The sequence below is a fragment of the Hydra viridissima genome, unplaced genomic scaffold (assembly GCF_058129835.1).
Source record: "Hydra viridissima isolate aposymbiotic clone 2 unplaced genomic scaffold, HvirCarnegie_v1 scaffold_1, whole genome shotgun sequence".
Classification (NCBI taxonomy): Eukaryota; Metazoa; Cnidaria; class Hydrozoa; order Anthoathecata; family Hydridae; genus Hydra; species Hydra viridissima.
The window spans coordinates 11,844,862-11,860,931 of NW_028324300.1; the positions used below are offsets into that span (position 1 = coordinate 11,844,862).

Consider the following 16,070-nt stretch of genomic DNA (forward strand, 5'->3'; position numbering starts at 1 on the left):
AATATGGTGTCTTATTCGAACGAGATATTTTTTTACTACCGTCATTAATGATTATTCAACATCATCAAATTCCATCATATTTGTTGCTGTTGTCATTGTAACCCATCATTGTCATCTTCATCATTTTCATTACCATTATCATCCTAATCATCATTATTACATTCGATACAAGCCATACAATCTTAATCAATGATATTGCTGAAAATTACAATTTTTTTTATTGAAACATTTTATATACAGTTTACAATTGTGCTAGCCTTCTCCAAGTTCAAAAAGTGCCGACAAGGGCTTTTTGTTTTAGTATAACTGAGGATATTATTTACAATAATGATGAAGAAGATATATTCTCATTTTCGTTTTTATCTTTAAAACAAAAAAAAAAAAAAAAAAAAAAAAAAAAGAATATGGTGTTCTGGTGCTTTTTTAAATTTCTTTGTTTAAAGTTGTAAAAAAACAAAGAAATCAACTAGAAAACTAAACAGCTTTCTCTCAAAATAATTTTTAATTGATTTTTTATTAATTTTTATTAATTTTTTATCAAGTTCTGAAAATCAGAATAATGAATTAATGTTAGGATATCTTCTGAAAATCCAGATCGTGTTTTCAATTTCACACCCATTTATGCAGTATGAATTATAACTGCTCCTTACATTAGAGTGCTATACACTATTCAGTATCTGAGTAATTATTTGAAACTACGCACATCCTGTCAAGATTATAAAATGTCTAAATTACAATGTGATCCAACAATCTTCTACATGCAGGTAATAGTATTCGTTGCACATTATTTGCAAAAAGCAATTGTGACGAAACATTTATTTCTATTAATGACTCGTCCTAACGAATCTTATAACGAGTCGTTCGTTACGTCAGATTTAGTTGTAAAGAACCTTTTCATTTGCAAGTCTTAAAAAGCGTTTTAAAAGATCAAATATTTAATCAACTTATTCTGAAAGATTATCAGTCATCGCAAATAACTCAAGAAGAAAAAGAAAAATTGAGATTTGTTCTTAATTTGTTTTTTATGTAAACTGGGATAACTCAGAGCTTTTGTGACGTAACATCAGCAAACGGAAAAAAAGGTTGAGAGCTTAATTCCTTAAATGTCTACCAGTTGGTTTTATTAGATTTCACGGAATAGAAATAAGAGAAACGAATTAAGTCCTGGACATTTGTTTTATGTTGTTTAGAAAGTTAACTATAATTAGTTCTATAAAGTTCTATTTAACATTGACACAAACAGGCCACTGTTCTAAAACTTAGATTTGAACAAAAAACTTTTCGTTTTTTTATTTCGTTTTTTATAAATAACAACGATAAAAATATTTATGTAAAACAATGCTAAAGTACGTATGAGGGTAACTGGAAAAAAAAAAAAAAAAAAAAAAAAAAAAACTGAAATCCTCGCTGTCAACACTACTAACACTGTCTTTGTATTTCTTTCACCTTTAAGTTTAGTTATAAATATTTACATAAAATTTATAAATAGCAACAGTACAGAAAATAAGTTTGGTACCAATATGCTTTATAGAATTTTTAAAACTTTCTCGATTTAAAATAAATTGCTTCTTTTATTTTAGGTAAGGGGTGGGTGACTTTCATTTAACCGAAGAAACTTGATTAGTAGCGGGTTAAAATTTTGAAAACAGCTAAAAATTATCGTTCATTGCTCATTCATCGTTCAATAATAGGACGGGTTGATGGTGCTTAAAATATCTTTTAAAACCGAACGTCAGCTGTTAACATAAACATTTAACATGACTTCTAAAAAGATGAGTTTGCAATATTCACAAACTTCGTTTGTGGAAATGAAAAGATGACAATAAACCTACAGGTTTATACAGGTTTAAACAGGTTTATGTAGATTAGTACATGTTAAAGTGCAAGTTTTCTCCAAAGGAAAAGCACTTTTGTAATTAACAATTTAGTTTGACTTGAATGACGTTTTACATTACTTATTTCAATAATATTATAACTTCTTAAAATTAAAAAGATAACTGATTGTTTTAAAAAATACCCCTGAGTGAATTTTCATGTTAACTAGAAGGAAAGTCGGTGAAAGACCTGTAGTTATAACTAGTGTCAGTGTTTATCACTCAACTGGAATAAGTGTTAGTGTTATCACTCAACTATCTCAAGTGTCAGCGTCATTAACTTTGTTTAATTATTTTACCTTATGTTTTTCTCAACTTTTTTCTCTTTCAAAGCCTTAGCTGTTTTGGATGAAGAATACGCCAAATAATAATATGCATCTCAGGGTCGGCAATGGCGGGGACTGCGAACCCTCTTCCCCCTTTTTTTAAAAGAAAAAAAATTTTGTACCTCTGTTATGCATTCTATTTTGACAAATAAGAAAAAATTTATGGCCATTTTAGATGAACTAGCATTGTCAATCCTTGACCCCATCGGCCCCTTGTCTCTGTGTTCTCAGCTTAAAACTTAACAATGTCTGTGGCATCGTGGGAAATTAAAGTGTTGTTGTTCTGGAAGTGAATTAAAGAGCTATTAGGTAGATTTAAAGAGGAATTCCACTACTATACATCATTCTTACTCTAATTGTAACAAATCAAAAAGTTTCTTTATTTAAAGGATTAGTTTTTACAGACGTGTCGTTTCAACTTAACCTTAACTTAACTCTTGTAAAAAGAAACAAAGAAAATGATAAAAAGCATTAAAAGTCTTATTTAATTAATGTCTGTAAAAATTAAAAACATGTATACGCTAAATACTGTAAAAAATGTAAATGGTAAAATATAAAATACATTTATAGAAAGAGTCGCACAATTAAACCGATATTGCAGAGTTTGAGAATAGTGAAAACCCTTTTTTTAACGTCATTCTTTCAGTGGGTTCTTTTTAACAGCATATTGGATTTTTAAAGCAATTTTGATAACTTCGTTTGAGTCCAAAATGATGGGTAGCAAATGTACTTATGAAACTTATTTTAAAAACGTCAATAACTATTGACGTGTTCTGACATATATTGCATTGGTGACATAAATTATTAGTCGACAAGAAAAATTAAAATAAAATCCTTTGGTCTACCATTTATGATTAATGCGAGTTGTCGCCTTTTCCCCATTTTAAACCGTTCTAATTAACTTGATCAAGATAAAAAGTCGGATATATAAAGGGACACGCCAATGTTAACCATCAAAATATTATGTTATTACAATGATAAAGGAAATTTTCATTATAACTCGTACAAGAATTTGCTATTAAAGCAAGTTTTGTGTTTATGTGTTTAAAAAGTAAAAAAAAAAAAAAAAAAAAAAAAAAAAAAAAAAAAAAAAAAAAGATTAGTTTCTGAGTCGCACAGTAATAACCGTAGGGGGATTTAGGTGCAGTCAATCCAACATTCAAAGAAATTAACATAAAATTAAATAATTAATGATAGAAATTATTGGTACTCATCAATACGGTTGTTATTTAATGCGATAATAAACTTAAGAAAGGAGAACTGTATATACACAAAATTTTACCGTCTGCAAAAATCTTATGACATTAACCACTGTACTAAACTTAATTTTTTAATGGATTTGCTGACCAAAAATTACTTAAAACCTGATCAAAGTTAACTTGGCTATTAGGCATAGTTTTTCAAAAGTCACGTGATTTTTTTGAACTTTGTTCCACTTCTCAAAATATGTTAGGAATCTTCTTTATTGTAATACCTTCTAACCTTTGTACCTTCTATTAATAACACCACTAAATTTCCATCAAACCAATTATCATGCTGGCGAAACGTATCAAGGAATCGACTAATGGGATTGAACAAGAACGTTTACGTTAATTTCTTTGAGTGAAGATATCTAATAGTGAACGGCTGACTCCACCTCTCTAATCATTTCCCCAAAAGACAAAATTAAAAACAAACAAACAAAAAAAAAAAAACCGTTCTTACACCGATCTTTCGCAAATGATCTTCTCATAAAAAGTAGGAGACATACCTTCAAATTGATTCACATAAAACGTTTAAAATAGGTAAATACTTGTAATAATTTAACAGTCAAATATATTAACTAGCATTAATTAGCGTTAACAGCATGAAAAACTGAATATTAGATATAGTTAATACAACAATGTTTTGTTTCCGCGATTAATCTGATTTTAATTATAATCGTTTTAGGAAGAAAAAAAAGTGAACAATTAATGTGAAACAAACTTTAACAACGTAACATATGTTCGCAATATTTTATTTAACAAAGGACAAGAAATCTTCAACGTCTTCTTTTGACCCGATATAAACCGGCGATCGACAATGATAACCAGTAGGTAGAATATCTAGAATGCGTTGTTTGCCATCTGATGCTAAGCCGCCAGCTTGTTCAACAATGTGAGCCATCGGATTGCATTCATATAATAAACGCAACTGGAATACAAAAAAAATATTCAATACCAAAAATAGCTAAAAAGCCTTAAATATTTCAATAATGACTATAGTTATGCCAAGTCATAGTTAAGTCATGAGTATAAATTAACTTAATTATGTTCATAAACTTAATTCTATACTTAAGCTGGCTGAAATCAGTTAAGACTTTAAAAAATTGGACTTGCGTCAAACAATGATATATTAATATTTGTCTAACTTCCGTACACCAGAGTGAAAAATAAGTGAAGCTAAAATACGCCATCATGAGGGGCAAAACAACTGCGTTACTTTAGGTTTATTGTTATCAACACATGATCTACTTCATCCATTGAAAAGTTTTTTATTTTGTCCATTTCCCTTTTTTTTATTTCTTGGCATTTAATGTACCTGCTATTCATTATTCTCTGAAGGAGTGCCGGAAGGTAACATAACACAGCTGCATGGTAAAAATTATTTTCGACATACAATCAAAATTGCAAACCATCTTGATAGTCGAGGCATCGTATGCATGATGCCTCAACTATCAAGTCTAAATGTATAACTTTGTTTATTTTGCTTGAACTAGCATTAAATGACAATTTAAAAAAGATGTAGTATGTTTTAAAAAATTAATGTCAGAAAATTTCATGAGTTCACTAATAGAAGAATTTAGGGTCATTCCGTTAAAAATATTTAGCTCAGTGATAAAGTTCTCTCAAACAGAGAATATATGATAGAAACAGAAAATTTTTGAAACTAGTTAAAACAGCGAGAAAAAAACTAGAAATAAAGTCATTTGTGAAAAATGAAAAAAATACCATGGCACAGACAGCTTCTGGTCAGAAGCTTGAAAATTAGAGAGAACTAAAACTTCGAACAAAGAACTAAAAGTCCTTGATTTTTTTTTAAAGAGAAACTAAAAGTTTTGGTTTCAGCAGTGATCAAGCTCAAAACTTTAGATCTAAGTGATAATAGAAACTATAGAAACAGTACATAGAAACAGTGACAATAGAAACTATATGCAGTAAAAAGCTGGAAAACATTTTTTTTGTCTGAACTTTGTGGAAAATTAAAAAATAAGTTAGAAGGTTTCTTTGACATTAAAGAAACATGACCCAGTGAAGAGGTCAAAAGCATTTTTTTTATTGTAACATGTTACAGTGAATTAAATTGTTGTTCAACAAGAAGCATCTCAAGACTACATTTCAAAAACATTCAAAAAGAGATGGATACTTCTTACTGATGAGCACCTTATAGATATCTTAAGATTTCCAAGTGAATAAATTAAGCAATATTACTGCTAGTCAGAATGAAACTTATCATTTACTATTTCTTTCTTTCCTTTTAAAAAGAACCTATAGAAAAAAGAGAGAATCCTCTGGAAAAAGATTGAATTTTCTACTCCACTATTTAAAAATTGTATTAACTTACTTTAAACTTACCAAATGTGACTAAAGCTGTTGAAGAAATAAATTTCAATGGAACTGCATCTTTTATCTGAAAACTTCAATTACTCATTCAATAAGAAGAAATTTACTTTACTTATATTGGTGAAGAAATATTGACTGGTTCTAATATTTCAATAGCACAATTGAATAGACATTAGGAACTTTCAAGACTAAAATTTCACAAGGACAGCATTTAAAACTTCTTAGCAATATATTAAACCAGATTTTGATTTAATGAACTTAGATGCTCAGTGGAAGCAACATCTAATATCCTGTATGTGAAACATTTTATTCATATCAACAGGAAAATTTACTTTGTTGATTTTTGGATGTAAGGATAAAGTCTTTTTGTAGGTGGTTTTGAATAAATACAGATTATACTACAGTATGTATTAGTATTTGCTTATCTAAAACAGGTAAAATTAGATTGTAATCACAAGGTAGAAATGATTATTGCAAAGTTGACTAATAGTGTTCAATAGGATTAAATGCTTCAGTGTGTAAACCTATTACTTACACAACTCATTTTTAAAAACCAAAGTCTATGAAAAGCCAATTGAACATGTTTATTAAATTTATTTGACCAAACTGAGTCAGCACAAAATATAACTTACTTTTTTATTTTAATGTGATGACATTAGCAATGTGTAGTAGTATTAAACTAGTAACTTGTAATAAGTAGTAATAGCTAGTAGAAATATATTATTTCTAAATAAGTAGTAATTTGCTATAAGCTGCTGCTTTTTATAAGTTTGAGCAAGAAATTGTTACGGTAGAACTTTTTATTTTATAAACTCATTTTAGAAAACAACTAGATGTGACTTATAACATTTTTGAAAGATTTTTTTAAATTTTCAACTCATTTAAGCTATATAGTCATTAAGTTATTAAGTCATTAACTCATTTAAAAGTAATAAAATGTATACCTTTCCCTCTGGTGCAGATTTATTTGCTGGGTACATGAATATACCCCCATACTTAATTGTTCGATGCATGTCTGCTACCATGGATCCGATGTATCTTGAGGCGTACGCTCCTTTCCCACCCTGAAAAGAAAAAACACCTAACAAGCATAAAGTATATAAAATAAAGGATTTCATGAAATAGTAATTTAAAGAGTTAAGAAAAATACCATTAATTTTTTTTTTTTTTTTCCATAAATCATTTATTTATAAAATAGCGAAAGTATGAAAAATAAAAAAAACAACAAAAAAAACAAAAAACGATGAACACAAGTGAATTATAAAATGATTTTTTTGAAAAATAAACACTGCTTTAAAGATAAAAAAAAATAAAGATAGTCAATGCTATCATGCTAAAAATCACCAATAAATTTTAAAAAATAAAAAATTCTAAAATTTATCAATAAGGTGTTAAACATCTTAAGGAAAAAAATCATTTGAGGAATGTTTTATGAAAAAAAAATCATTTGAGGAGTTTTATGAAAAAAAATCATTTGAGGAATGTTTTATGCTGCTTTCTTGTTGAACATGTTGATACGAGTAACAAATATCTGCACATATAAAAAACTCAAAAGTTTTAAAATTATAAAAAAAATGCTTGCACTAATTTAAATTTGCCTTTATTTCAGTGCATCACATTTGCAGTTACACCAGTTCAATCTAACACTTGTTTGCATTTTAATTAGTTGCTAGTGAGGCAACTCATCCAAAACACAGAAATACTGTATGTGGATTTACCTTTGGATACTTAATAGTTTGGAGGTAATGCTTTAATGGTTCATCAAATTCAGCAGCATACCCCTCATTTAAACTATAAATCTTTCCTCGTGGCTTTATCTTCATATTAGGTTCAGTTAAAAGAAACTCACCAATGGCCTAAACAAAAAAAAAATACTTGCAAATGAGAATACTATCACTTAAACACATTAAAACAGACAGTTGCTTAAAGAGATTAGCTCCAAATTAATACAAACATCTTACTGCTCAATGAAAGCAAAAATCAAAATTAACAGTTAACTTAATGAGACCAGTATAAAAAACTGGGGTTGTTCCATTTAAATGTTTACCCTTACAATTTTAAGTTTTTTGGTTGTTTGTTGTTTTTTTTAAAACCATAAAAGAATTCTATATGAAATATTTACAATATAAAATCTCTTTATAATATTTGCCAAAAATCCAAAATATCTTGAAAACACTGATTCTTGCTAGCGCATATTAATCTTTGCATTAGAGCTGCATAAAACAACCATTAAAACTGGATGCAGTAATTCACTGCAGCATTAAAAGAATTTTCAAGAAATAAAAATATAGTTTTCCCTTTTTTTTCAACCCAGTTAAAACCATTCTTATCATTAAATACACCATTTGTATTATTCTGTTTTTAAACATAGTTCACCAAAAAAAAAAATCTAACATATATTTCATTATTTTGATTTTAAAAGTCTACATAGACCAAGTATTGTTGGGTTGGTTTCCCTTGAAAACACAAGTTTAGTTTTTCAACACAAGTTTAGTTTTTTAAAACATATAAAGATTGTCAGCAATATCCTTGTTGATCATGTAAATAGCAATTTAATATTGGCATATGACAACATTTTGCAACAAACTTTTTAAAAAACAATTTCAGATTTTTATAATAGTTTCAGTTACAAACAAATGATCAAACAAACTCTTTTTTTTTTTGGGTAACAGAGATAAATCAGGGATTAGTACTTAGTCAGGCTTGAGTTTTCAAAATCTATTAGAGTAAAGTGTTAAACTTTTGCATTCTTAACTAGCCACAAAAGTTCTCATATCACTCAAAGAATTAGAACTAATGTTTCTGCAATCAAAACCAAAGTATAGCCCTAAAATATATTATGATGTAGAAATAAATAAAATGAAAAGAAAGGTAATTACAGGATCAAGAGTAAAACCATTAACACCATTTCCAGTCGTTAAAACAACCATAGTTGCACTTCCGTATAAAGCATAACCAGAAGCTACATAATTTACTCCAGGCTGCAAAATATCTCTATCTGTGACATGACCATCTCCCATCTAAAAGAAAATCCAGTTTTATCAAATCACCTCTCTTTGTGCTAAATTGATAAAGTATTTTTTAGACAATAAATAAGTTACAGTTTAAAATATTCCATTCATTAGTAATTTGGAACTCAAGAATTTAATGATAAAACCTTCGGATATTTTCAGTGCAGATATAAGACTAGGTTGGATAATTTCTTCCATTAAAATAAAAATTACAAAATTTGAAAACACTCTTAACCTTTTTAGCAATTCCAAAAATTGATCCAATTGATACAAGACAATCAATATTAGAGGATCCATCTAAAGGATCAAAGTAAACAACATACTTTCCTTGTTTTTCAGTTTCAACCTCAATAATTTTTTCATTTTCTTCAGAAACCATGGCACAAACAGTGTATGAAGAACGCAACATATTTATAAATAACTCATTAGATAAAACATCTAGCTTTTGGACTTTATCACCAGTTGTATTTTCATGACCAGCTACACCAAACCTGATCAAATAATTGAAAAATAAACAATCTTGAAGCTAAATCAAAAAGCTTTGCATTCTTAAAGATTGTTTGTACTGTTTAATTTGTCATAACCAACTTGTAGTTAAATCAGTAATCCTTTTAAACTACAATTGCTATAAATTTATGATTAAATTTATATTTAACATTAAAATTTAGTTTTAGCATTAAAATTTAATATGATTTGTGTGGTTTGGTGATGGATTTTAACTTTTGTTTTTATCAGCTAAAAAATTGCAAAATTATTAGCAAAATTAAACTGAAAAGATCATATAAATTGAGTTTTCTGTCAACTTTCATTGAATAATTCTAAAATAACATTTTTTGTTTATTATTTATTTTGAATTGCACTCTAATAGTTTAGAATTAAAGTGAAAAACAAAAATAGTCTTCTCAGAGAGTTAAAAAAATCCAAGTTGTTAGTTGAAGAACTATTTTTTCCATATCATGTAGATGTCTTTATTCTGTACAAGAAAAAACTATTAATTTACAAAGCACTTTTTATTTTGTCATTTTAGTTTTAGTCAAAAATAAAAAAAACTTCAACAGCATTCCTATCTTTATTTTTAAAAACTTTCACAACAAGAGTTTCAATATAAACTACTCCAAAGACTTAAAACATAATTAGAAAAAAAAAAAATTAACACAATTTTATTGATAGCAGTTTCCTATAATACTTAATAGAATTAAAGACAAGTGCTTGAATGTTAAATTTTTGATACAAAGATAAATCAAGCTATGTTTTTGAATCTTAAAAGCCTTTTATGTTATTTAAAAACAGCTAGAATTATCATAATCATAGATTGGTGAAATTTAAAAACTATATACATACATTTTAGTCATACCAGCTCTTCGAACAGCTGTTGATATTGCTTTAACAGCTGTTAAAATTGAATTTAAAAGATGAGTAAGATCTCCAGTTGCAGACGGAAAATTGCGTTGCTCTTGCAGCAAAAAACGGTTCAATGTCATACAGTTTGTATCAATTGGTTCTGTCATTTTTATCCTTGGTATTTATATACACAAAATAAATATATTTTTTATATCACACTATGTTTGTATGCATGGCTTTTTTTTTACAACTACAGCATAAAAAAATCATAAACATAAATATATAGTAAATCATATACATACATATGTATGTATGTATGTATGTATGTATGTATGTATGTATGTATGTATGTATGTATGTATGTATGTATGTATGCATGTATGTATGCATGTAAGTACATACTACATGTATGTATGCATGAAAGTACATACTACATGTATGTATGCATGTAAGTACAAACTACATGTATGTATGCATGTAAGTACATACTACATACATACATACATACATACAAACATACATACATATATACAAGGTCTGGTAATGTTTTAAAAAATTTCGTATAAATGGCTTTAAAAAAAAAAAGAGGAGTATTTACGATAAACACCTTCGTAACACCTTTAACTTTTCTCAATTTGAGTAAAAACTCGATTTCCTGTGTAACGTATTATTTCTAGGCCCCTTAATTTTTCTTTGTAATGACTGATGATGAATAATTGATATCACTATTTTTTATTGATTCAATATTTTAAAATCAAGCATGATTTGGATGGTTATTTTGCACGTCTTATTCATATGCGTAGAAAAAAACTGTCCAGAAATGTCCATAAATGTTATTCAAAACACGGTGAATTAGATTTTAAAAAATAAGATTGCGCATAATAATTTCTTTACTCTTTGACGCGATTTACTTTTAAGGATTGGGACTTTCAAGAGAAACTTAGAATGTAAAACATAAAATGTTTAATTAAGCAAAATAATTGTTTTAGAGTCTAGCTTTGTGCTTTGTTTCAAAGTCTAATAGTATTTTGCTTTTACATAAAATTATAAAAATAGTTCGTTTCGAATAATGACCGGGCGGTGAGCCAATTAAACTACTACTTTAAATGAGTAATTATCAATGCCACCAAAACATTTAATTCACAGAAAAGCGTGTAGAGGGGGAGGGGGGGGGGGGCAAAGAAAAATTTCAAAAATTTCATTTAAAAGTAAATTAATTTCATCAACTGTATAAAACTTTTCTAACTTTTATGAATTCGCCAAATACTTAATAATCGGCATTATAAACTTCTAAAAAGAAAATCTCAAAATAAGAAAGTTTTAAATTTGAAAATTCTAAAGTAACAAATACCGCAACACTTCGCAAGTTGTGTTAGATTAGAGCAAGAAATCCAAAAAGTACGCGAGAAAAATTTTCAGATCTTATGACTCATTTTTTCTCAATGCAACAAAAAACCAAGTCAAAAATCAAATTAAAATCAAAAAATCTCATCGGTACATTTTTGCAGATTCAAGTGCGTCAGGATATTTGTCCATGAGATAGACAACCAGTTTATCAATATACTCTCGAAGCTCTCGATTTTCAAACTTCAGTTCTAAAAAAAAAGCATTATTAATTTGAGAAACAGTCAAAGGACACTCTGTTAACGAATATTGTTAATCGAAGCTTATTCCCAACTATACATAAAAAAACCAGACTAGTTGTTTGTTTATTTTTGTTTTGTTTTGTTTGTTTTTTTCCCAATGGGGCATATTGCTAAACACCAATTATTCGAAAAATCTGACGTTTGTGTGCAATTTTTGAAAAACGTTAAAGTAAATTGAGTTGAGATTAATTTTTTTTAAATAAGAATAAAAAAGAGACCTCAAAAAATAAGATATCGCATTTTAATCTCATCAAAAGTTTTTTTTAATAGGATTAAAACGAGACAACTTTTTAATCTTATTAAATGTTTAATAAGATTACTAATAAAATTCATAGATAAATAAAATACGTTCTTACGTTCAATAACTTGTTTAAGCTTTGCATCTTCTCCTGAAAATCCGTCGGGTTTAGGAGAACCAGAACCTGACGACTGACCAGAATCTAACGAAATATAACTAAAACTATATGGTTTTTATATCGCCTTTTTGAATGAAAAAGTAGTCACGCAACAATATTATAAAACTACCTATAATTTTGCATTATAAAAATAATAAATACCACTAATCAAATAGTACAATAAAAAAAAAGAAAAAATCAAATCTAGGAAACATTTTCGCTGAACTTTTTGTTGAGAAAAAGAAAATTATCTAATCATTTTTGAGATTTATATATATATATATATATATATATATATATATATATATATATATATATATATATATATATATATATATATATATATATATATTCCAGTTAATGATATACCATTTGGTGCAGTATCAACGCGTAAATCATCCTGCGCGTTTTCTACAAACTCGAACATCATTTTCGAAGAAGACATGCCACCACTTTTTGTTTGAATTGATATCGGACCGATTCCGTGAGAGGCAGTTGTCAAGCACATAATTTTTCTTGGTGTATAGTATTCTAAGGTGGGAAGACAGTTACATCCTGCCACCATCAGTCTAGTAATATCGTCTCTTGACAAGCCTAAGTATTTTCCAGTAATTTGAATCAGGGTACCTCCTTTTGATGGTCCAGAATTCGGTACAACATTTAATACTTTTGGGGGGTAACATTGTTCTTTAATAACGGGTAAATGGCTGCTAGTGTCACCCATTGAATATCTCTTGTCCATAGAAATTTTTCGAGTTCTAGGCTCATCTGCTAAATTAGAATCGGTTTGATTTGAGTCACTCGAATTATTTTCAAAAAAAACTGGCGATAAGAGAGCATCTTTCATAAATTTATTTTTTTTTAGTTTTGAACTTGATATGTCTTCTACTGAAATCGAACCTTTTATCGAAACCGACCCGGTGGCTACAGAATGCCGTCTGTTTTCATCATCCGATCTAAATTTTCGTAATGGATCAGGACTTCTACCTTTTAATCGATTTATTGTTTTATTAAGAATGTTTTTTGAATTAGAGTTCGCATTCGAAGAATCGTCAATCTCGTAAAAGTCTTCGACCCAACAGTCTATACATAATTCACCTTGCGGGTTACTATTTTTTTTGTGAGGACCTAACGGAACCCATTTTAAAAAATGTTCTTCTGAAGGTATTTCCCTAATTGGGATAATAATTTGACCGATAACATCTTCTTTATCTTTGACATTGATTTTTAGGGGAAGTTTGTTGCTTTCTGGCAAAGTACTGAAAATATATACATATATAAGAGCGAAGTACAGTGAAAAATATCAGTTGTTGCGTTGTTAAGTGCATTTATTTAAATCTTGCGTAAAATTTAAAAACCTATCGTGACAGTTTCATTTCAAAATAAAACATAGTAAAAAAATAAAAACACTCACAATGTTGATTCTTCGTTCCACTTTGCATTTCTATCGCGGATTTGAGAAGTACAGCATTTATCTTTCCCGAACCCAAACACAGCCCATGATAATGGTTCGCCTTACAATTAGAAAACAATTAACTATTATAATTTAATAGGCATCCAGAGCAAATGGTTTCAATCATTAATTTACATATATCAAAGAAAATTTCTTCAACGGTTAAAAAGTTAAAAAGACGCTTTTTTTGATTCAGATTTTGGAAGTCAGTGGGTGAGCATTTATAAAGTACAAACGTAAGAAACTTTAATTAACCTTTATAAAAACTAAATTTAAGAAGATAATTTTCTCCATGAGTAATCAGTATTTGTCGAAAGAAATTCATCTGAATTTTTAATGATTAAAATTGCTTAGTAATCCTTCTCTAAATCCGATCCAAAAGTTAAAAGTTGGTGCTGCGAGGTTAACTAACGTTGCAATAAGTTATAAGATGTAAAAAGCGACATTACAGTATAAATTATATTTCTGTCCGTAATTATGTATCAAAATAACAAGTAGAATTTGAATGGTTAAGAAAAAAGATTTTTTTTACCGTCTCCCTTCTTTTGTTTGAGGTTCCTCGAGGAATATACTAAAACACAAAAAAGATTTAGAATAATCTTTTAGAAGTTCGTTTGATTTAACAAAACTTCCTCATCTTTTATGATTTATATGATTTATATCTTTAAAAAGTCAAACTCAATATTTTTTTTACACACATATACAAAAGGTAAACAATAATGTTAGAGGGATCGTTGCTTTGAAAACATCTGCTTTTTTTAAAAATTTTGTAAACATTTTTTCTCACAATATGTTGGATTTTTCACTATCAAAACTATTATGTTTTGTCTGAGCGTTCATATCACATTATTCGGATGGTGAACAAGAACTTGCTGATTTATGTCAATCTTTTACACAGTTATTCCGTCATGAATTAGGTATTAAAGATTTATAGAAACAGCTACATCTAAACATCAATATATGAATGAGAATTTTTTTTGGAGAACATCTCACCTATTACTTTAACAGTTTTTGGTTTCCCGGCATTCATAGTAAAACTTTAAAAATATTCTTGGCTTCTTTTAAATGTACAACTTCAAGAATTCATACGTAAACATTGAAGCTTTTCGTGTACGCATTTGTAACTTTCGCTTCAGTTTTGTAACTTAAAACGATACATATATAAAAAAAATCTTTATCATAAGTTTTAATGCTTTCAAACTTCCCAATACGTTGCAAGTCTTTTACTTGCTTAAAATATTATCTGACCAATCAAAATCATAAAGTGGAACGTTAGGTGACGTCATAATTACAAACACGTAAATGTCTTAGTTGTTTCGTTTTAAATGAAAGTTTGTAAAAATTTCTGACACTTTAGTCGAGTTCTGCACTCTTTAAGGCAAATATTTTTTGTCGCTGAAGAGAATTTAATATTTTATGAAGTTTCCTTTATACAATAAATTCTATTTAAATTTGTCGACTAAATAAGAGCGCGCTCCCCCGCCAGTTTTTTTTTTAATACTTTTAATTAAACGTAACCCTAGCAACCACTTTGAATAATAATTTATTTATCGATTTTTTATAAAGGTATTTTCTTTAAAAGCGCGTTAAAAAAAAATTATTTTGTATTTATTTTTACACATACTTTATCGATTTCAAAACAGTATGCTTAATTACTAGTTTTACTCATTTTTATTTTATTTTAACACGTTAAAATCAGGCAATGCTTCATATATTTTCATGAACTTTCGCACGGAAGATTGCTTTACAAACGGTTAAATCTAAAATTTTCAAAACTATCAGTTTTTAATGTGACTTCTAAAACTGCTTTAAAATTCTGACGTGCTAAAGCCGTAATAGTTAATAGTTTGAGTTGAATCTTGGAATTAAATATTTTTATTTTATATAACCAAATGTTTATATCAATAACAATATATTTATATTTATTCAATGTTTTGTTGTTTTGGTAAGAAGCAGTAAAATAAATCCGCTAATTTATAAAGCTAAAGTTTGGGGTTGGACTTAGAGGGTAGGATAAGGGTAGCGGAATAGCCTAAAGCTCAAAGTAAATTTTTTTTTTGACAGGAGACATTTTAGCTTAGTAGATTATTTTTTTCTCTCGAACCAACACCAATAATTAAAATTTTCAAATCGTCATTCTTCCTTCCAAAACAAGTTGATTCGATTCGATCAAATTAGAGGAAAAATTATGTTTAATAGGTGTACAAAAAAAAGTACAAATCATTTTAAGTGGGGCAAGCTTTTAGGTGGGGCAAGCTTTTTGTCCGACGCTTAGGTTTCGTAATTTGAAAATGAATTCAAGTTGCTAATAAAAAGTTACGCATGAGTTGAATTTAAGAAACAGGACGAAATTTAAATATCGCTTGATAAATACATTCTATGAAAAGCAAGTATAATTCAATTACAAACGAAAAAGCTTTATTAAAAACTCATAAATAAAATT

The 16,070-nt window shown here is 28.1% G+C and overlaps 2 protein-coding genes across 3 annotated transcripts; both read right to left on the reverse strand.

Annotated features, from left to right (window-relative positions):
* Nucleotides 1-3,900: 3,900 nt before the first annotated feature.
* On the reverse strand, nucleotides 3,901-10,987 carry LOC145188023 (fructose-1,6-bisphosphatase 1-like). The gene is made up of 6 exons (XM_090076656.1): nucleotides 10,134-10,987; nucleotides 9,028-9,283; nucleotides 8,661-8,801; nucleotides 7,500-7,637; nucleotides 6,726-6,845; nucleotides 3,901-4,372 (listed from the first exon to the last, which is right to left on the reverse strand). Exons 1-6 carry the CDS (start codon nucleotides 10,298-10,300, stop codon nucleotides 4,196-4,198), a joined length of 999 nt encoding a protein of 332 aa, XP_089932782.1. The 5' UTR covers nucleotides 10,301-10,987; the 3' UTR covers nucleotides 3,901-4,195.
* Nucleotides 10,988-11,545: 558 nt separating this feature from the next.
* LOC145187573 (uncharacterized) lies at nucleotides 11,546-15,084 on the reverse strand. Of its 2 annotated transcripts, none has more exons than XM_090076655.1 (6): nucleotides 14,621-15,084; nucleotides 14,160-14,198; nucleotides 13,589-13,688; nucleotides 12,544-13,433; nucleotides 12,136-12,219; nucleotides 11,546-11,728 (listed from the first exon to the last, which is right to left on the reverse strand). In XM_090076655.1, the coding sequence occupies exons 1-6, from the start codon at nucleotides 14,655-14,657 to the stop codon at nucleotides 11,622-11,624; spliced, it is 1,257 nt and encodes a 418-aa protein (XP_089932781.1). In that variant the 5' UTR covers nucleotides 14,658-15,084; the 3' UTR covers nucleotides 11,546-11,621. The 2 variants fall into 2 exon arrangements, with proteins under 2 accessions (XP_089932781.1, XP_089932780.1); XM_090076654.1 differs by lacking the exon at nucleotides 14,621-15,084 and adding an exon at nucleotides 14,326-14,506.
* Nucleotides 15,085-16,070: the final 986 nt, after the last annotated feature.

What these genes read in the sequence shown, in the direction of transcription:
- LOC145188023 (XM_090076656.1), bottom strand. Translation starts at nt 10,300, where the DNA reads ATGACAGAACCAATTGATACAAACTGTATGACATTGAACCGTTTTTTG. An exon ending in AGAGCTGGTATGACTAAAAT is followed by an intron (nt 9,284 to 10,133) that starts GTATGTATATAG and finishes TTATTTGATCAG; the next exon opens with GTTTGGTGTAGCTGGTCATG. An exon ending in AATCTGCACCAGAGGGAAAG is followed by an intron (nt 4,373 to 6,725) that starts GTATACATTTTA and finishes TTTGTATTCCAG; the next exon opens with TTGCGTTTATTATATGAATG.
- LOC145187573 (XM_090076654.1), bottom strand. Translation starts at nt 14,404, where the DNA reads ATGTTTACAAAATTTTTAAAAAAAGCAGATGTTTTCAAAGCAACGATC. An exon ending in TGGAACGAAGAATCAACATT is followed by an intron (nt 13,434 to 13,588) that starts GTGAGTGTTTTT and finishes ATATATTTTCAG; the next exon opens with TACTTTGCCAGAAAGCAACA. An exon ending in CGTTGATACTGCACCAAATG is followed by an intron (nt 12,220 to 12,543) that starts GTATATCATTAA and finishes ATATTTCGTTAG; the next exon opens with ATTCTGGTCAGTCGTCAGGT.